The following is a 22,393-nucleotide window of genomic DNA, read 5'->3' as shown; positions in this document are numbered from 1 at the left end:
GTGCTAACACAGCTCCTGAGAACCTGGCTTCAACGCAGACAGGACACAAGGCAGAGACCTGACTTGTGCACCTCGGACAAGGTAAAATATCCCGACTCTGAAAACGGAAACACATCCCATTCTCCTGCACCAGCGGGGTGAGGGTTTGCAGCGGGCGGTGGGTGTGGTGTGGGGTGTAGGTTGGGAGTGTTTTCCCCCCTTAGAGTCCTCCTGCCACTTGACTCGCGGCCCTGCCCTGACCATTGTCCGCACATCTCGTCCCTCCAGCTTCCGGGCCGCGGGCGAGATGATTTGCTGCAGATGACATCAGCTCTGGGCCAACGGCTGGAAGAGCGGAGGCAGCCACCCCGTGAGGATGTGCCGGGTGGTCCTTGCCTCCTCCTCTTCCTCCTCCTCCCCGGTTCTCTGCCTAGTCTCCATATAAGAGGCGCCGCCTCCCCGCCCTCTCTCACTCCCCACTCCTCTCCGCCGCGCGCTCTAGGAGAGGGCGGAGGGGGAGGTGGCGCGCAGCGCCAGGAGGAGGGGAGACGCAGGGGGCGGAGCGGAGACTGCACCTTCGGAGATAATCCTTTCTCCTGCCGCAGAGGAGAGGAGCGGCCGGAGCGCGGCACTTCGCCGAGGCATAGCAAGCCGGCAGGATGGCGACCGTGGTGGTGGAAGCCACCGAGCCTGAGCCGTCCGGCAGCATCGCCAGCCCGGCGGCGACCACCTCGCCCAGCCTGTCGCATCGCTTCCTCGACAGCAAGTTCTACCTGCTGGTGGTCGTGGGCGAGATTGTGACCGAGGAGCACCTGCGACGCGCCATCGGCAACATCGAACTCGGTAAGAGGCCCTGCGCCCCGAGCGGACGCGTCTGGGGAGACGCGCAAACGCGACCCCACCCAGGGCGCGACGGCCACCTTTCTCCTCCGGCACACCCCGCGCCCATGTCTTTCCCCGCTACTTCCCGCACTTGGTCCAGACTCTTTTTCTGGGCTCATTTCGGAGAATAATTCGAATTATCAGATTTGAGACGCAGTGGGAGAGCCTCTCCTAATCTTGACGGATCCGTTACCAGGCTGGGTCGGCAGATCCCAGCTGGCTACCGCCTCTCCCGCTAAATGAGATGCAGGTGTCAAAGGGGCAGAGGCCACAATAAAGCCGCAACCGCAGGAAACCAAAGGGGGGGGGCGCTGATGCGGCCACTCCTTTCAGCCCCCCCCTCACCCCCGCAAAATGCTGGGATTGCCCCTCGCCGGCAGACCCCAGGCTGAAGTACCATGTGCCAGGGCTCTCGTGGGAATCATTCCCACCACAAACACCTCAGCCCCCGAGAAGTGCCTTTTCTGGCTTAAAACCTCCCCATCTTTTCTTTCCTTGGAATGACTACGCTAGTCCTAGGGCCACGCCCGCTCCCCCCCACCCCCAGGGATGCGGAGATGGAGAACCGCCTGCGCCTCCTTCCCAGGAGGCGCCTGCCTCGCTACCGCCCCTGGGGCCTTGGTTGCAGCTTTTAGCAAGGACAATGGGACCCCCAAGTTGTGGGGTGGGGCTCCTTTTAAAAGTCTCGGCCTCGGGAGTGATGGCTTAGGGAGGGGGACGGCGGGAGGCCCGCGGGTAGGGCCGGCGCCTCGTCCGGTGCGCGCACTACTGGCGCGCCCTGCAGAGGCCGAATAGCGGTTTGCCTGGAACCCTGGGCGGGGCCGTGCGGGTCCGGCGGGCGCAGCCTCGGGCGAGCGGACCGACCCGCCCCGCAGCCCCACCCGGGCTGCCGCAGTGCCCCCGCCCGCCGCACCTGCCCCCCGCACTGCGGCGCCCCCAGTGGGCGCGGCTGGCCGGGAGTGCGCTCCGCCAGGGCTTGGGGGTGCTACCTGCCCCCACCTCTCCCCTGCCCGGCTTTGTTGCGCTCGAAGTCCCCGGGTAGGCAGTCTGTCCTCTGCCTTTCCCTTTACCCTCGGCGTCCCAGACCTCCCCTCGCCCTGACAGAGGTCGCTACTCCCTCCCCAGGCCCAGCCAGCGCTCTATTCTCTCGGGGTGGTGCTGAAGCGGTTCTGCCCGGAGACACCGGCTGGTGGGCGTGGTGCAGTCCGCACTGCGGTCTCTACGGCAGCCCGAGGCGGACAAAGGGCGTTCACGCAGCCCTCGTTCCCCGCGCCCGCCCCCACCCCATAAATTTAAGAAGAGAGAAAAACCTTGTTTTAGATTTAAAAAATAAATAAATAAACGCTAGTAGTCTGCCTCTGCATTTGGAAACGGTCGCCTGTCCCCAGAACAAAAGGCTGCAGGGTGGGGGCTGGAGTTGCAGACCTGGTTCTTTTGTTTAACTTTAAAAGCACTGATGTTCCCTTTCAGATTAAAAAATAAAGAAAGAAAGAAAGAAAAAAGAAAAAGTGAGCAACAAGCAGTCTTGTTATTTTCTTCGGAAAACAATATTTAAGAATAGGATATGTCAATAGTGAAATGCCTCATTTGAGCATCTCAAAAACGCTTCATTTTCAAACTACAGCCCTTTAATCTGATCTGTACTAATTTAGTTTATTTGCACATTTTCTCCTTGGAAGATTTCACACGTACTGATTTTGGGTGTGGCTACTGTATGAATCAATGACTTTGTATTTTTTAAAAAAATATTATTTGTCAGCACCTTTGCTGGGAAGCAATAATACATCAGGAAGTGTTTTTCTATCAATAAAAGGTTCATAACCACCCGATGCAGTGCGAGGAGAGGGACCACCATCCCCAATTTGGAGATGGGGGGCCCAGAGAGGCAGGAAGGATAAAGGGACCAGCTCAAGGTGACACCATTCATAAGTGACAGAGGTGCCAGCACTGCAGCATCACTGGTTTTCTGGCCCTGTCATGATGTTAGTGCAGGACAAGCTAACTTCAGGGAGATCAAACAGCAATTTTCAGAGCTTGCCTTTATACAAAGGCAATAGTCATCCACTTGTGGGCAGCGCCCCATGCAGGGAGGTGGTTCAGCAATCACCTTCCATGTAGTTATACTCCTGCTTTGTTACTCTGCTGATATCCTTTTAGTGCCCTGTTTCTCAGGCTGCTTCTGTTTGAGGATAAACTAGAGGCATTCAAGTATCGTTGTGAAGTGCTCTCTACTGTGTTTTACACTGCTAGCACTTAGTGATAATATTCAGATTTGTCTTCCTGTCTTTTAAAAAACATTTTTTTATTGATGTATTATATAAAGAGGAAAAGGCACAAATCATAAGTGAGGAGCTTGGTGAATTTTCACAAAACGACATACCTGTATGATCCTGATCAAGAAGCAGACATTACTGGAATCCAGAAGCCCCCTCAGGTTTCCTTTTCAGTCAGCATGCCTTTCTGATTTTTTTTTTTTTTTTTTTTCCTTTTTTGCGGTACGCGGGCCTCTCACTGTTGTGGCCTCTCCCGTTGCGGAGCACAGGCTCCAGACGCGCAGGCTCAGCGGCCATGGCTCACAGGCCCAGCCACTCCATGGCATGTGGGATCTTCCCGAACCGGGGCACGAACCCGTGTCTCCTGCATCGGCAGGCGGACTCGCAACCACTGCGCCACCAGGGAAGTCCGTCTTCCTGATTTTGAATTCCCTGATTCAGTCAGGTTTTTGCAGGTACCTCTGAAATGGCAGTATTGATCCCATTAAGAATCAACCAAGTGAGTGAGCAGACCCATTTCCTAACGCACAGTAACAGATGCTGCTTTTCCTCTGGAGATCACTCTCTTGGGTCCTGGGGTCTCGGATGCAGATCAAGCTGCAGGGCCTTCCAGTGCTAAGTGAAAATACTGCTCCCGTAGCTTTTCCGACAGTCTAAGATGACCTAGCAACAGGGCAGGCTGGCTGTTTCCCTGTGCCGGATTCGCTGCCGCCTCAGCTTTCAGGTCCCAGCTGGACCTCCTCCAGAGGTCACTCTGATACCACGGCTGTAGTTGCTGGTGCCCATGGACCCCGTTGTGTGAAGCAAGATGGAGATGCTCCAGGGTGTTCGGCTCTGATTGTGCGCTGCAGGCTGGGAAAGCCGTTCATCATCTGTTCCTCTTGCTTCCCATTTCCCCTCTTGCCTTAACAAAGGCTCTGTGGGTTTGGAGACCCTGGTGACTTGGATTTTTGCCATTTGATGACTTAGGCCTCTTTGGGAAGTCCAGCAAATAGGTCTATAGGAAGATGGTGGTAATGCAGTAAATCAACAGGCCTGAAACACCCCAGCATGGATGCTTAGTAAATTCTTCATGAAACCAGGTGTTACTGAACCAAACTCAGGTCTGCTCACCCTTGCACAGTAAAGCCAATCTACTGACACCAGGTTGTGGCGAAGGAAAGTGCAGCTTTATTGTGAGGTGCCAATACAAGGAGAATGGGTAGTTTGTGCTCAAAACCCTGAACTCCGCGAAGGGTTTCAGTGAAGCATTTTTAAAGGCAAGGTGAGGGAGGGCGTCCCAGGGTTTGTGATTAGCTCATGCACAATTCTCTGGTTGATTGATGATGAGGTAACAAGGTGGTAATGGGCAGTATGTGCTCATGGTCATCAAGTAGTTAATTCCTTCCATTTGGTGGTGGTTTTAGCATCTGAAAAACAAGTCAGGAAGTAATGCATCAGATACTAATATCTAGGTACTTCAGAGAGGAGCTAAAGCAGAGGATATAGGGGAGGGGTCTGTCCCAGGAAGGCCCCATAGGGTCCTGCTTGGTTACACAAGGAAGAGAGACCATCATTCATTTCTTCAGCTGTATTCAAAATGCATAATGGAGGGTCTGGTCATTTCTTCTCAAATTTGAAACAATAGACTTTCCTCAGACTGGTCTAGCTTTAGTTAGTTAGTTATGCAGGACTCAGTGCCAAACCATTGTTGCTCCACCAACTGCTCTTCGGCACCTCTGTTGCCCCCTTCCTAATTAGTCCCCAAGAAGGACTTAACAGTCATCCCTATTTTTAGCAGAGCCTCCACTCCTCCTGTTTATTTTAGGACATGGACTACATATATCCATGCCTTGCAAAACTAATTCTATAGCCTTGTGAAAAGTTTTCTTTGCTTTATTTTTTAAAAAGAAACTAAAACATATAAAGAATACTAAGTGTCCGTTTAATGTTTTCAATTACTGTTAAAGAGTTTAACTTTCCTCTAGTTAATATTGGGAATCAGTGGGATTTGTTCATAATAAGATAGATGTGTGTAACATCTAATGTCCTGGATTTTTAGATGTAAGTTTCGCTAACTACAGTGTTTCTGATGTCATTTATTGAATATTTTTAGTCTAAGATGGTTAAGAGAATTAAGAACCCAGGAAAGATTTGGGGTTTCATTTCCATTTTGTTTCAACAGAAAAACAACAACATGGTGGGAATTAAAAGAAATGTTGGGGACTGTTAACTTGATTATATTCATCTTCATACGTTTCAAAGTCAAAAGGCAGATGCCTTTCTGCTTGCACTGCTTAATTGGTATTACCTACTAAGGGTTCTTTGATCCATGCTGAAATATAAGCCAGACACTAAACTTAAGGTCATTAAATTGATGAGTCATTATTAACCTTCTCTAAAGGCTTACTTTTTAAATAAGTTCTAACTTTTAGGCCAATAAATAAATTATTATAAATCACTTCTTTTGCTTGCTTCTAATGTGAAGTGCTAGCCAAGACCTAAATTATTTATCATCAATGCTTTGAAATGATGAACTCTGTAAGATACTGTCTGCATTACACATAACATATAAATTATGAACGTCAAATTGTTGGCTTAAAACAAAAGGAAAAACGCAAATTGAAGGTTAGGTCAAGGGAAAAAATAGGAAAACTTTTCTCTAGGAAAGAAAACCTTATGGAATTTAGCATTTCCTTTGTTTTAATTGTTTCTTTATGATTCAAATCTGACTTCAGATCACGTTTTAGCATAGTTTTGAAAATAGAATCTTATGGTTATAGTTTAGTAATAATTTAGGAACTTGGGCAAAAAATATTCAAAGTCTGTTTCTGAGAGGGAGCAACTAAAGCTCATGGAAGAAAACCAACTTGCTCAAATAGCAGTCAGATAGAATCCGTGTACATATCAGCACACAATGCATGGTCATTTCTTTCTGCTTTCTTCAATCTATTGTTTATTTCAGGATATAGATTTTCGCCTTTAAATGAGAGGCGTTTTTAAAAAATTGTTGGTTTTATTAAATAATCCTGCAAAATGCTTGCATGATCAGTAAACTTGGCAAGATCTAACCTATGTAAAATAAGGCAACCTGGTTCTTCCTTATTGTTCACCCTGACTTGTCCTGTGATACCCACCCCCCAACAACACACACACACGCACACACACACACACACACACACACCCTTTTCTTTTCTCCTTTTTTCATCTGTCAACTTTATGTGCACTTTAGCCTCCCCTTTGTGCACTGCCACTCCTGGAATCAGAGAACTGAGATGGAAATCCATGATCCTTTGTTCCCGCCTGGTCATCAGGCTATACACAGACAGTGATGGTACTTGCTTCCAGGGCTGGAAGACAGTGCCAGGTTAGGTAGGGGTGTTCTCAGGATGCCTAGCCATAGGCCAGCTGCCCATGGGTCACAGATGTTCTCTGGGCCCAGTTTAAAAAGTGGAGGTTGATCTCCTCCAACTGGTGGGGTTGTTTTGTCCCCACCTGGGTAAGCCTGTAAGGGCACAGTCATGATAGAGTTTGCTGGAGAAGCAGAGGCCCAGGGAGGAGCTTGACCTGGCGTGGACTGGGGGATAGTCAGAAAAAGAGCCAGGAAATTCCATGGCTTTTGTACTCCCACTGGAAACCAGGATGACCTGCTTCTGAAAGCCTCTTCAGACCTTCTTTACCAGCACCCCACTATCCCCTCCAGCCATGAACTCAGGGAGGGGACTATGTGAGAAGAGCCAAAGAAGACATTTTTTTGTCCCGTGAGCTTTAGAGGGGCCACCGCTGGCTTCCTCTTAGGCACAAAGGAGCGATATATAAACTGACTAAATGCAATATGAATCTTCATTGAGAAGTAGTATTTCCCTTTACTAACGTTATCCAGTAGAAGGTACAAGGTAATTACACAGTATTTTCTTTCTAAAATTGGTATAGAAAGTGGCTTGGTTCCAAAATTTTCCTTTCCAACTAAAATTACTAGTAAATCCATTATAACCTTTATTTTATAAGTGGTAGTAGTGATGATGCATCATTAAGATGTAATTTGGCTGGAAATTGCTCCCTTGAAAAGAGAATCCTGAATTTTTAATTTCACTGGGAGTATAAGTTACATTATCAGCTGTTTGCTAATGTAACTTAAAAATTACTAAATGGTTTTTCTACTGTTTCATACTTTTTCCATTGCTAAATTACAAATCATAGAACCAGGAGTTTATGAAATAAAAAGCAAATGTTTAACTGCATGTGTCATGACATTGAAGTTAATTGAAGCCAAGGGAAAAATGGCAAACAACAATCTAAGAACAAGTCTATGTATAACTCTAGATGAAGCCATTCAAATAATGTAGCAATTTAGACATTTCTTAGAACAAAGGCAGAAAAATTATACGAATTTAATTTTAATACATATGTTCATTATTAACTTTATTGACCCTACTTGACAAGCCTGAAGACAAAGTGGAGCTCAGACCTGGAGCACAGATAATCCAGTCACGAATTTCCAATTAAGCAGCTCAGACAGGAGCTCGATGATTTTCCATGCTAGCCGAATACATAGTATATATACGTGGAAGTAAAATATTCTAATGAATTCAGGCCTCTCGACCTGTCAAGCTTTCTGTGAAACAAACAAACAAAAACCCATTTATCATTTCTGCACGGAAAAAGATCTGCAAAATCACAACATGCCTTTCTTGTTAAAATTTAAATACTCCATTAGCACAAACGCGAACTGAGGCTGTTAATGTTTCCAGGGAGACCCATAAACTTCTCCCTTGTAATTTAGCCTGTCTTTAGGAATGTTAACTCTTGCACACCTGAATTCTTCCCAAAGATTGTATGAGAAATTTCTGCCTCTGTGTAGTAGATGTATACATATATTTGAAAATATTTCTCACATTCGTAAAGGTGTTTGGTGTGTCATCTGAAGATATTTTAGATGTGTGGTCAACTCAGTTTCCAGAATCTGTGTGTGTGTGTGTGTGTGTGTGTGTGTGTGTGTGTGTGTGTGTGTGTGTATCTACCTTCATTCTTTGCAAGACAGGAAAACTGAACAAGATTTAAATGGGGGTAAGTGCACGTATGCCTTAAGGATTTGAGAGGTGTGTTTAAATAACACACTGCCATTTATGCTTCCAAGTCTGTATGCATGACTGAAAATGATTAAATGACCAAGTGTTTATTTAGAGATAGTTCACCTGTGTGGTACCCCTAGACGTTCAAGTCCCTGCCTTTAGTAGATAGGCAAGAATGATAGTTGTTCCAGAGGTTTGTTTCCGGCAATTGAGGATGCTCCATGCAGGGGTACAATCTAGGATACTACCTACATAATGGCTCTACCGTGAGCCGTCTATTTGGGAAGATATAAAAATACATGAAAAACAAACACACACTCCCAGTTCTGTGGTTCCCCAATTTTGCCTGGCCTGCTCCCCAGGACTCCCACCTCTGCTGTACCCTTTAGCCATCTCTCTTGGAAGGTCAGGAGAGAGGAAGTGGGAAGAGATGAGGGAGGTAGGGCGTCAGCACTCCTTACCCTCGTATTCCCCTCACCCCAGCTTCCAGTCTTGTGAACGGAAGCCTCAACTTTTGTGGGAATAGACAGTTCATGGCCCTCAACTCTGTAGAAGTTTTATACAGTATAAAAAGTTGCCACATTTCTTTGCCTCTGGATAAGAAAATTCAGGACAACTAACAATTGTGAATGAAAGAGCTGTCTGCCAAGCTAGTCAGGTAAATGCCTGGGAGGACAGAGAGGCCGGGCGTCTTTTAAGATTGAGATCCAGCTTTCTTAGCAAAGATCACACAAATTTTGATTGATATCTAGGGGTTGAGAAATCAAGGTCAAAAATGGGAGGGGTAAAGAAAAGTGACCAGATACACAAAATGCATATGCACACTGCAAAAAGCTTTAAAAACAGAGCCCTGGACTTGAATGCCAGCCTCCATATCTCTGCTTCCCCACCCTCATTCTACATTTTCTAGCCACGTACAAACGGACCATGGGAAAGCTAGCGATTGTCTGGTAGCCCCCTAACTGCTACAGGCTCACCATCTTCCTGTCCTTTCTACTCCCACCCTGGAGTAAAGCCTGTCATTTTCCTAATAACTGTTTTCCTTTACTCTTCCAGAAGAGCTGCATTTACATTTTATGAGGGGCAGGAGTTCAGTCCACACTGCTAGTTATCCTTCCCCTGTGGCCTGGTGGAGAGACTTCCCCGGCCCTCCCATTTTGTGGGCATCCACTGCTGGTCACCACGCTCTTCAGGAAAGGAGTTTCCACATCCTTCCTTAAAGCTTGAGAAATGCTACCGTGATGTTTTCCAAACCATTTCGAAATGAGTAACTGGAGATCTGTCATCTGTCTTCCTTTCCTTCCTTAGGAATCCGATCATGGGACACAAACCTGATTGAATGCAACCTGGATCAAGAACTGAAACTTTTTGTATCCCGACACTCTGCAAGATTCTCTCCTGAAGTTCCAGGTGAGGCTTAGTTAAGTATTAGTCAACGTAGAATTTGAAAGGATGAGAAACAGGCCATTGGCTGGAAAGCTTTGCCTGGGGCGTGGAAAAGATTTCCTCTTATTGCTAAAGGATTCTTTGTGTTTGTTATTATCAACTAGGTTAGCAAGAAGCCATATTTTAGGAAGGTCAGCTAACTCTTAAGTTGTCACTGTGTGGGTTTCCATTTTGTGGAGTCTTAAAAGTTTTTAAGTTCTAGGGTAAATTAAAAAATTTTTTTCGTATTTATCTCATTGTACTCTGAGCTTAAGGGTTTGTAAACTATTTAAATGTTAATTTTACTCACATGAAGTTATGAATACAAATTGGATGCTCCCAGAATTTCATAACTGCCCTTCCCTCTCAAGAAAATGAAATATCTGCTTTACTGCATTTTCTATCTGAATGAAATATACATTATCATTTTCGTCATTGCATTATCACCTACTTTTCTTAGTGTGGGTAAAAGAGTCTGAAATTCCAAACTACTGTTAAAATAGCCTTTCTTTCAGAGATGAAAAAGAATACTGCAGAATAATTAAAGGTAAGGACACAAACATTTGTCATTTATGAAGATGCTGCCGCTAAGTAGCCGCTTCACTGGGGATGTAGTCTACCTGTGCCTCTAGGTCTGGGGATGTAGGCAGACTCACCCACCTTGTCTTCCTCATGTGAGCTGTGACTCATACTTCTCCCACTTAGTCACATTTGAGGATTATGAACAGAGTTACTTGCCCATAAAGACTCTAAACCTGGGGTGTGTTTTTCAATAGCTCTGCCATTGATCTATCACATACTGTTTTGCATTTTATTTCTTAAATACCACCTAAATTTTATGTAAAAGAGAGAACACCCTTTTCTGTGTACATGATTTTGTTGTATGATTGCAAATTTTGTTGGCGTTGATAAAAAACCAGCAAGGAGGTTCAGCCTTTTTTTTTAATCTTTTTTTTTGCGGTATGCGGGCCTCTCACTGTTGTGGCCTCTCCCGTCGTGGAGCACAGGCTCCGGACGTGCAGGCGCAGTGGCCATGGCTCACAGGCCCAGCCGCTCCGCGGCATGTGGGAGCTTCCCGGACTGGGGGCACGAACCCGTGTCCCCTACATCGCAGGCGGACTCTCAACCACTGCGCCACCAGGGAAGCCCGGTTCAGCCTTTTTGACTGATTACATCGTTGTACATACTTGTACATACTGAGATTGGAAATCACTTACAGACTGTCAGTGCCTTCATGCATCACACTTGGCTGCAGCAGTATGCCCATGAGACTGGGATAGTGCTTCTCTTTGAGTTTGCTATTAGAATAAAATCCCTTACTTTTCAGTTATCAAATGAATTGTAGCTTTCAAGCATGGAGTTGAGTAAATGTGTTAAGAAAAACTTAGCAAGAACTGGTTCATTAAAAGTTAAACTTGCTGTAAAGCCATGTGAAAATCAGCTCTGTAACTTTGCGTCGAGCAAAAAGAATGATCCAGAGACTATCAGACAGCGCGTGATTTGCTGAAGTAAAGGTACAGTATATGGTTGTTTCTCTCGTTGTTATGTTGCATTTTTATGTCTTGCACATTTCTGTGACTTTTGAATTCATCTCACGAAAAGAAAAATAAGGGAAGTACCCTTTTCCAACAAGTATGTTTCAAAATGTAAAATTCAAGCTTTTATCCTTTCTCTGTAGGTTGTTCTGGCTTTCTTGCTATGACTTTTTTTTTGGTAAATGAATCCTGTGATTTGCATTGTGTTCCTTCATACTTGTATTTGACTTTATAGAATGACAGTATATTGTGAAATGAAAGGCTGCAAGAATTGCTAAAGAATTAACCATTTTTGAACCAGGGACCTAGTATGACTCTTGTGGACTAAGGAAGGTCAGGTCCCCCCCACAAACCACTACCATGGGCTCATGTAGCCCATTCTCCCTTCTTTTCCTGCTGTCACCCACAGTAAAGGTTGGTTACCGACCTAGTTGTAGCAGTGCTGTGCTAGGCTCTGTGTCTAGAGATTGGCGCCTGGACACACAGCACCCTCCCATTCTTGCCAGGTCCAGGAAGAGGTTATGAGCTTCCTTCCCCAGCCTAAGAGTGCAGCGGTGCAGGGCTGGGCCTGTGCTCTGAGAACCGAGCATCCAGAGTACAGCCATGGGGGTGAGGCCCTGTGTGGGAAGCATTCAGAGCAGGGTGAAGGTTTCTAACCAAGGCTACAGCAGAGGATAAAAGCACACATCAGCTTCAGTTCAGGTAGGTAAGTGTGTTTTAGAGAGAAGAGATGTTACGTTAGAGGATGAGGATGCCAGATTGGGGTAAGCAGAGATCGTTGGGTGATCGCTGGATTGGACCCAAAGAAGCCTTTAGCTTTTCCTGGACGAACTGAAGGGTTTTATGGGAAAATGTGAGATCTGTTTTTTAAGTGGCTCCAAATCTAGTGTGTCTTCCCCACGCACTGATAGTCTGTAGAAGCTAATGCATGCACCTCAGGCCCCTAAAATGGAGTCAGCTGAACCTCTGCATTTAGAGTTCCAAGAGTCTGAGTTAACTTAGAGGCAAGGAACGAGATGAAGGTTGAATCCTCTAAAAAAATAAAGCTGTTCCTTCAGCCAATTAAAAAATACCTAAATAGCACCTACAGTGTGCCAGGCCCTGTGGGGTGTGGAGAAGGTGAACACACAGTGATGAACAAAAAAAACACAGTCACTGCTTTGCTTACTCTTGTCTTCTTGTGAGAAGAGTAGGCATTTAACAGTCATATACAGACTAGCATCAACTCTAGCACCCTGCATCAAATCCAGACAGTTTTTTTTTTGCTTAGGCTGGCAGGGTTTTAATAAAATATTCATTGCCCTCCCTGATGGCACAAGTATAGGGGCACTCAGAATCTGTAGAGATTTGGTCCAGGACTTCTGTGGGTACCAAATCTGATGAATTCTCAAGTCCCTTATATGAAATGGCATGATGTTTACGTATAACCTACGCACATCCTCTCATATACTTTAAATCATCTCTAGATTACTTATAATACAATGTATAATACCTAAAAGCCATGTAGATAGTTGCCAGCCTGTGGCAAATTCAAGTTTTGCTTCTTGGAACTTTCTGGAATTAAAAGTATTTTCAACCCTTGGTTGGTTGAACCTGTAGATGTGGGACCCGCAGATATGGAGGGCAAACTGTAGGTGAGGAGCTAGGGTTGCCCATATATCTGTTTTGCATTCATGCTACCATACCCCTGTTTCTATTTTTAAGAATTGGAAAATCCTCATAAAAGACTGGTGATAGCCTCAAATGCAGCTAATAGCTCATGTGAACAGCACAACCAGATTTGTCAGATTTGTTCCCTTGTACTAGTTTACGTCTTGTACTAGTTTTTAAACATGGTTTTGAGATTCAGTTGGCCTATTTCTTCAGGATTGCAGGTCTGATTGAATGGCTTAGTCATATCTTGAACAAATATCCTTTGAGCAGGAAGCTGGACTATGTTGCTTTCTCTGCAGAGGTGGAGGTCATCTACTATGAATAATGAGGTGATGGGTCCCCCAGTTCCCCAGAATGTGAGCTCTGGGATCACCAAGTGCCGTCCAAGTCTGGCATGCTCGAATTCTTGGAATAGTCAGTCATCTAGGGTCATCTTACTCGCTCAAACCTGTTGCAGCATTGACTTCCTCAATATCCTTCAGCAGATGTCTCTGTTCCCAGGGCAGGTCTCTACTGATTAGCCCTGGTGTAACACCACTCCTGGCCACATCTAAGCAGGGTTCAAGTGAGACCAGTTATCTTGAGAGAAAAGGTTATGTATTCTTTCATGAACACCCCCCAGTCTTTTCACTCAAGTCAAAGTTCAACAGTTGAGTCTTTTCAAAATAGAGGAATAGTCATATATTTCCTTATATGTACAAATTCAAATCCTATTGTAAATTTTTGTTTATATATTACAGTATGTTTTTTGTACCTTAATTGTGTTGGATGAGAATCATTTTGATAAATCTTACCATGAGAGTAGAGCTAGGTTTACCATGCTGAATGGAATTTATTTCACTCTCCATTCCTGTTTGCTTCTTTCCCTAACTTAACTTTAGATCTGTCTGCCCCTAACAATAGAGAGGACTATATCCTAGGGTTATAGAAAGTGTCCCATGATTGCCCGTGTTAGACAAACATCGTTTCAAAACAACAAACAAATACGGAGCATTCCTAGGACAAGGGACACCAGAATGAAAATTAATTTCAGTCCTTTTTCCATCATTTTGCTACTTCTGCCTAGAAAAAGAATTCACCATTTTTGTTAACCCAAATCCTCACCAACAACACCGCACGATGCAGATTCCGGATCCTGGCTCTAAAAGTTATTTGCTGTGGGATCTCTGACAAGTTACCTAAGCATTCTAAGCCTCAGTTTTGTTGTTTGTAAAACAGAGATGATCCCTTCTACCTCATAGAGTTTTCATGAGGATCAAGTGAATTAATTTGTATAAAGATCTTGAAACAGTGCTTATCACATGGGAAAACAATAAACATAAGCTGGTATTAAAATTGTGGCCCTTGTTGAAAATCTATCAGATTTGTATATTTGGTGATTATTATTATCTAGGGGAAAGAGTGGCTTTAGATACTGGCTGGCTTCCTTTTTGTAATTAAAAAATTTGTATGAAAGGTGTTTCTCGGAGAAGCAGTTGCCATTGACATTATCAGAAGGCACATAGTTGCTGGTTATGTGCAGGAGACAGCACCATTCTTTGGCTGAGTTTAGGAAGGTCCTTTGGGTGTGAGAGCGAAACGGAGGTGATACATTAAGGTGCTGCCATAGCAGGACCGTAGGGCAGGGTTGCAGACCCTGTGCAAAGTGGTCCTGTTGCTGCCCCTCTGAGGATGCTGAGGTGGGTGAGGTTGCTAGCCTGCTCTCTGGCTGTGATGATCTGTCCACGGGCGACGTCTTCTGATCCCTCCTACCCCTCGGTTCTTTCTTCTTTTCTCTCCAACCAACAAGTGACTATAGACTTTTCCAGTTTTAAGAAACTGAGATTTCTTATGGCTTATTTTCTTAGTCAGCTGAATAAATAGTAGTAAGACTTTGGTACATTTACATTTTGTCACTCGTTTTATAACTCCTAGATCGCATTCACAAAAACACTTCATGTGGTGTGATTGACTTTGTAATGCGTATATGGGTGGTTCTGTTTCAGAATCCATGCCTTTTCTCTGCAAGGTAAATAAACCACAGATTTGTGCTGAGTGACTGCTCAAAATATCTTGCCTCAAGATTGGTTTTTGACGGAGAATTAAAATCAAGCCCTTTGAATTTAAGTCGTGAGAATCCCTTTCACGTTGAAGAGTCAAGGATTTACAACATTTGCTGGTAGAATGATAAGAAAATACTAAAATGCTCTTAGAAAAGGTCTAAGAATGTTTGTACTCATCTTCTTTCTCTGTCTAGACTTGTATGTTTAGTCTGTCGTTGTACAGAATTATAGCCTAATTGTATGTGCCTAGAATACATCAACCCCTCTATAACAGCCAGTAATGAATGTGTTTTCAGCCCTGCTCCCAACCTTTAAAAGATAAAGCACACAAATACACGTTCACTTGCATTCGAGAGGCTGACTCGACCCTCAGGGATCCTGTGATTTCCGAGGGAAAGCAGATGCGTTATCCTCCTGTCCTCTCTCTCACGTGCACACGCACAGGTACGCGCACTTGCTCACATGCCCAGCGGGCTCATCTTTTCTCACTGCATCATCATATGAGGTTATGGCAGGAATCCTGGTCTTAGAAGAAAATGGCAAATAAAGAGCCTTAGTTTTGTTGAAGTAACCAGACCTCTGCTTAACATCCATTGAGGTCAATGCCGCCCCGCCTGGGAAGGGGACTCCCATTTTAATGCAAATCACTCGCCTTTCTCCACTCGCCCCCTGCCCTCAGCCTTCCCGGCCCCTCCAGCTTCATGCTCCACCCAAGTGCTCCCATTCACACGCTGCCCCAAACTGCCTGCTTGCCCCCCGCCCCCCCGCCCCGTCCGCATTCCTTTGAAACAGTGAGAGGGCCAGACTTTCCAAGGAGAAGATCCAGAACTTGGTAGTGTGTGCGATACAGGCGTTAACTCCTGTGAGGTTTGCAGTTTGCTCAGCTTTGAAATGTGGCGATCCTTTATATCCATAGATCCTTACAGCGCATGTGATTTTATTTTTCTTTTTCTGGTGCAAGTGTGGCCAGAGGAATAAAACGGTGTTTCATTGCCCTGTGCAGATGCCTTCATTCCCCAGGGTTGTTAATGATGGCTCATTCGGACCACCCTAGAAATACCTATTCATCTCACTTTTTTTTTCAGAGTCAGAAGGATGCTTTACTCTGCCGGCTGTAATGGCTCTCAAGCAGTTCCTAATGGGCACTGCGGGACCACTCAACATAGGCAAGCATAGGCAGGAAGGTAGCAGAAAATTGGCTGCCCGGGCCCAGTAGCCATTTTGGGGACTGTCAGTAACCCCGCCATTAAATCTCACTCGATGCATCCCAGAACAGCTGCTACCGTCGCCCACCAAGGACGGCATCTTACGCTGTATGTCAGTGGTTTTGTCTTCATTTCCAGAGACCAAAGAGAGCCCATGGTTTTTGCTAGATTTGTTGCTGGGGTGGGTGTGTATTTGTTTGTTTTTAAAGCACACCACACAGCAACCAGCAAGTACAGTCCCTTTACTTTTTACTGCCTGCTTTTTTTTTTTTTTTTGGTAGGATGTTTTGTTCAGCATCTATGAAAACATGCTGGAAATGATGGTGGAAGATGAGGAATAAAGCATAAGCTAGTAGATTTCTTTTAAAAAAGTCAAGTAATATTTCTGAGTGTTTAGGAATAAGCAAGGAATTTGTAAAGGGATCTATGGAAGAATTAGGTATCCCCACTGCTTATAAGTTAGTTGGGAAAATATGTCATTCACAGCTTTAAAAGACACTAACAAAGAGTGTTTCCTTAATTTAAAAACCATGTGTGTGAGAGAGACAGACACACGAGGAGGGGTGTGGGGGTGGATTTAGTCAAATTCCTAAAGAAGACAAGTGGTGAGAAATGGACATCATAACAAGCATTGCATTTTGATTGTTCAACCACAGATTGAGTCACAGTGACAGGTTACCCAGGTACCAGCACCCCACCCCAGCCGCAACCCAAGCCTAATTAAACGCTACCCAGGCAACCATCAAGTATCTCCAAACATCATACTCCAGGGCTTACGCCTTTTGTTTTCTCCGCCCGCGGTCTAAGGGTAATTTCTATTGCATGTGAAGTCAGATTTCTTTGGTCCTAGAGAAATATGAGAAAGTAAGAAGTGCCCCTGGGGACGTGCACTTAAAATTGGGCCACAGGGACTGGAGAAATTAACATAAACACAAGACGAAAATAATGTTTTAATAAACTTTTCTAACCCATGTCGAAGACTTGCCTACAGTCAGGACTAGAGAGGTGACTGCTTGCAGAAAATGCAATATGAGAGTCTACATATGATTTAAAAATAAAATTATCTAATTAAAAATGAGCACTAAAAGCCTGGGGAAGGTGGCGTTCTATGAGATGTGGCTCCTTTCCACAGTTACAGCATTGCTCATTTTAAAGACGCAAACTGAATTGCCTCTAAAAATTGCCTTATGGAGTTAATTACCTGAGGGTTTGAGATAAAATATGAACATCCCTAGGATTGCCTTGATTTGGAAAGCTCTCTAAACCTGCCCTTTGCTGGCCCTTTCTTTCCTGATCAAACTGATTTTCACTGGAGGCTGTGAGTAAGTGAGGCACACTGGAGCATTTTGGACGAAATTCATAGATTCCCTGTTTGCATCTCCCATGGAGAGTCTGGGGAAGGGACAGCTGCGCCCCTGAGGGAGCACCACATTTTGGTGCACCTTGTCCCTAGGATGCTGCTCCATAGAGACGTTGCTTTTTGGTTCCGGAAATGTCAGTCGGTGGAAATGTCACATTTGGGCAAGCTAACTTGATAGCCATAAAACTAAAGACGGAATAAATTCTGCATCTCAGGCTGACGACACTCTCTTGGTACAGAGCTCCTCAGCCATTTTGGGCAGTGGTTTTCTGCATTCTAAATTCCCATCTGGAAGTGTAGACCTGTGTAAAGAAAAAGACCAGTGAAATAGGCATGAAGACTGATTGATGGAACTCTTCCCCTTTAATGTTTGTGTGCCTCCAAGACAGAGAGAGAGAGAGAGAGAGAGAGAGAGAGAGATGGAAGGAGGGATACCTTATCATATTTGGAAAGGAGATAATCTTTTCATATTATGTCTTTTGAGAAGGTGTCGTAGTATCAGCCAGTCATTAAACATTTACGTGGCAGTTCCTGGGAGCTGTTTACAATTGAGCCTGAAAATAAGATAACTAACAGAACAAGTCAGGGTATAATAATGTGTCAAATGAGAATTTTGCAGGAGAGAATCCTTCTGTAAATTTTTTTGTTCAAGCTATTTAAAAAATACAGGCATAAAAATATGCACTAAAATCTTATTATCTATACAAAATGAGGCATAAATACAACAGATCTAATGTACTGGATTCCCTCTGTGATCGAGAAATTTGGATTCATACTGAATTGATTATTCCCTAGTTTGGAGCTACATTGTAAGCCCTTAAATTTAATTATGAAAAGATTGAAAGTTTTAGGATTCCTTCCCCCCTCTCTCCTCCCCTTCCCCAAAAAAAGAGCATGTGAGAACAGAACTGCCGAACTGAATGTAGAGGCTTGATTTCAAAATTGTCTTCATCTTTGAGTGCTGGAAAATTATCCATTGGCAGACTCTGAAGACACTTGGGAGAGATTGTGGCAGTGAAAGGTTTTATGGAAATAAATCTGAAGTAATCGGTTCACTGCCCCGAGGCTAGAAGGGACACTTTGGAGAGAGCTGGGAGGGGACGTCTGTTGTGAGCTGCTTCCCAGGACTGCCCCCTTCCAGAGAGTCCTCGAAGCCTGACCTAGTCAGCAGCTCTGGGCCACACCTGGAATTACTGTTGCCCACGTAGCCCCCTGAAAAGTTGCTATGAGGCCTTTCCCCTTCTTGCAAAACAAAGAGGCTGGACTAGATTGGGGTATCCGAAGCTTTGTTCTGCCAACTGTTAGTTCTCTAAAATATTAATAGATAGTCAGTGGGGAGGAATGCCATGGTGAAATAAATCTGGGAACTATGGCATACTAGATCTTATGTTTTGAGGAGCCATAAGGTATGTAACTGCGTGTAAATAAACTTGTTTAATTTTGTATAACAGTAAATGTCCTTAACCTGTTTGACCTGTCACTTCCACCGCTGCTGTCTCCCAGGGATCTAAATTTCTCTAGAACACAATTTGGGAAAGGATGGACTAAATGATCTCTGAGTCCCTTCCAGTTTTTGTATTCCGTGATTCATGGATTTTTACTAAATTGTCTCATCTGTGAAATGTAGAAGGGAATTTGTCCTGTTCTGTGTTTAGCTTACAATGGCTTTTAATCCAAGTTTTAAAATGTCAGTGAACAAATTTAGTTTAGAAAATCTGCCTGTCGCATCTGCTAGGATTATTAATTTTCGGGGAAGATGCACGGCTTTTTTGATACTCAGGCTGATTTCCCAGTTTGGTAATCCTTGGCCCTTGGCTTTTCCCATCTGTCTTTACCTTGCAGACAGACCAAACAAGACAAAACTTAATTGTGTTTGCACGATGCCAAACACCTGCATGGAAAGTATTTCAGATGTCATATTCTTGAGTGTTTTGTCTACATAATGCCAAATAGGAAATAGCTCCATTTTTTCCCATTAAAATTAGAATTTCCACGTTGATGTTTGGTGCTGCATTGAGCTTCAGATTAGTTACTTATTCACAGATCTTTGGAAGGAGGCTGAAGACTCAACCTCCTGAGTTCTGGGGATCATCTGTAGGTTGAGTGTATTAAAAGTGCCAGGGACCTCCTTTGTTCTGGATAATTGAGAATGGCCTGCGTTTTAATAAGCATGATCAGCTATGCATATCTTGTCATGTGAACCATCAATTAGCACAACACAATTTAACAAGTCAGTACATGCAGATATGAACACCTTTGGGAAGCAATGCTCAAATCAAATTATTACTGACAATGTACAGCTTGCATGCAGGTAATCATTATCAGAAAGCCATGATTGTCCAGAAGGGAAAGTGATTTTTATGGTAATGTGTCATGAGATTGACTCTTGGTATCTAATAACCTTTGAGGTAGCGATTTCAATCTGTCCTCTCCCTAATTTGATTATGTTTGCAAAAAATGTTTAATTCACTCCCTAAGACCTATGTGTAATATTTTTACAGCAAACCTTACAGAGTGTTCTAAAACCCAAATGAAATAATCTTTGTACCAAAGACATTACTGATAATATCTCTATGGATGAGAAGACTGGTGGGCTGGTTAATCAAATATTCTACGTAATAGAGAGTTGCCAGTAATTCCTTGTGGGATTATTATTCTTTGAAAGTTTTAGAATCTAGTTATACAGCCCTTTCTTTTATATATACCCTCAAATTTATCTAGAATTAGAATTCCTAAACCAAATTTATTTCTTTAGCTCAGGATATATTTAAACAACGTATAGAAAACATGCCCTTAGAAATCTGTTGTTCCTTTTTCCTTCCGATTATGGTGATATTTTCAAAGGGAGTTTTTAATAAATAACTATTGTACATTTGGGGCAAATATTGGCATTTTATTGAAGCATGGGCCAAGAGAGATGCACTCACACAAGAGAACACACTTTGTTTGCCACCTACTTGGAACCCAAGCTCAGAACAATCTAAGTGAGTCTTCCTTAGATAATTCAGGAGGAAATTCCCCTGTGCTTTGGGTCCTCATTACAAACGCTAGTGGTAACTACACTGTCTACACAGGGGTGTGCTGATTAGAAGCAAGTTCTTGTTATTGAAATATTAGTGAGCAAACCATTTTTGTTGAGCTAGCCAAATGGCCACCTCAATACTAATATGATTGTGTTTCTGTATAAGACATCGGATATCCCCGGTAGTTATACTGCTTTTGAAGAAGAGTTATTGGATCTAAATATTGCAGTGGAACTCAGAACTGCTGTAGGGAAAGAAGGGGAGAGTGGAGAAAGAGACGATGGCAATCTTCTGGGTAGCTTTACAAAATGTGACTTTGCAAAATATGTGTTAGCCCACTGCATTTACATTGTCCTGTTATATATACAACTACTACACCCCACTCCTAAGTCCTAGCCATTTTTCCCTTCTGCTTCCTATGTCTCTTGCACATGAAAACATGATTTTTTAAATAGAGAACTGTCTTCTCCATCACACCATCTCCCTCCTCATGAGCTAATAAACAGAAAAACCCAACCAAGTGGTAAAGGAAATGAGAAGTGAGATTATTTTTAAAGGCTTATGGCCTGTGCTTTTAGATGGTCTAGAATAGCTTTGGATCTGGGAATAGACAGGTTGTGTGGCTAAAACTGTGTAAACATTTCCATGCACATATGTAATTATACGTGTGTGCGTGAATGACTTTGCTTTTACATTATTTCAAAAACATCTTTCCTCTTTAAAGAAGCATTCCAACAGCCAAGTAGATATCCGTTGATGAAAAAGTGACATTTCATGTGGGTTTACCTCCTTTACTTCCATTGTTTTATCATCTGTATCAATCACTCAAGCCTTTTTTTTCTAATCTAATGTCATCTATTTCCCCCGTTTCTCTTTTCTTTTTCTTACCCTTTTTCCTAATATGCCCCTCTCCACTCTCCAATCACAGTTTTCTTTTCTACAAATAATGCCGGTTTGGGTTATTTTAAAACATCTGACAAGATCGTTGTCTGCTTTCTAAAGAAGCATTATATTATGTATTCGTTATACATATTATTATACTGTGTCTTATTTTCGTTTTATTGTTTTATACGTAGAACAGAGACTATGTGGAGCCTTTGGAATAACATTCCAGCATATAAATATAAATGAAATCATTTGGCAAATTGACTCACCCTGGGGTCATCTAGAAATATGATTCCATCATCAGATAGAAATTTCTGTTGTTGGGATCCTTTAGCCAGCAAATGGATTTTCTATGCTTGGTAAGCAGACTCATCAAAAATATGAAACTAGTTGTTAAAAAACAAAACAAAACAAAACAAAAAAACCCAAGCTCTAACTTACAACTTAAAAAGAAGGAAAAGAAAAAAACCAACTAACCAAACAAAAACCTATTTCGAATGAAAAAAATGGAGACCAAAGACCTTGAGTCAAGTAATTGTAGGGCTAGATTTTTAATCTTTCAGGATTCTAACTTTTCAGAAATGGCTTTTTCCCAGTCGCAACTGAATGATAAGAGAAAAGGAATGCAATTAGGTCATAACCACAGAACTAAGGAGGCCTTAGGCTAATGTCCCTTAATAAAGAACCGTAGAACAGTGCCTGGCATGTAATACTGGCTTAGTATGTGTATGACAACGAAGAAGAGGTGTCACGGGTTTGAGAAACTATAATTAGCTCTCAGGCTTGACAAATAAGCTGCGTAAGAAATCTGAAAATTTGTAGTGATTACTTATATAGCAAACAGTTTCTTTATTGCAGATGTCCTTTAAACATTGAGGTGTGGCAAAATGTTTATTTACAAACTATTGATTACTTTCAGAGACTTGGTAACCTAGAAGCTCTGGTTAAGAGCCAGTGTCTTGAGAAGCAATGGATAGAACCTTTGGAGGGTGGAGGTGAGGGATAGAAAATGTGTTCCAATCCCAGTTTCACTGCTAAGTAGATTGTGCTATTGTGGACATATTACTTAGCATTTATTAA

At 43.4% G+C, this 22,393-nt stretch overlaps 1 protein-coding gene across 1 annotated transcript in view; it reads left to right on the top strand.

The window, feature by feature from the left end:
* Nucleotides 1–525: 525 nt before the first annotated feature.
* The window catches only part of MAP1B (microtubule associated protein 1B), a 90,099-nt gene continuing 68,231 nt past the window's right edge, over nt 526–22,393 (top strand). Inside the window, exons 1-2 of the mRNA XM_024756201.1 lie at nt 526–822; nt 9,494–9,595. Coding sequence (XP_024611969.1) covers nt 639–822; nt 9,494–9,595 — 286 coding nt within the window. The 5' untranslated portion in view covers nt 526–638. The remainder of the gene's footprint in view (nt 823–9,493; nt 9,596–22,393) is intronic.

Source organism: Neophocaena asiaeorientalis, unplaced genomic scaffold (assembly GCF_003031525.2).
Source record: "Neophocaena asiaeorientalis asiaeorientalis breed wild unplaced genomic scaffold, Neophocaena_asiaeorientalis_V1.1 scaffold376, whole genome shotgun sequence".
Classification (NCBI taxonomy): Eukaryota; Metazoa; Chordata; class Mammalia; order Artiodactyla; family Phocoenidae; genus Neophocaena; species Neophocaena asiaeorientalis.
This window is presented reverse-complemented; position numbering and strand designations above follow the sequence as displayed.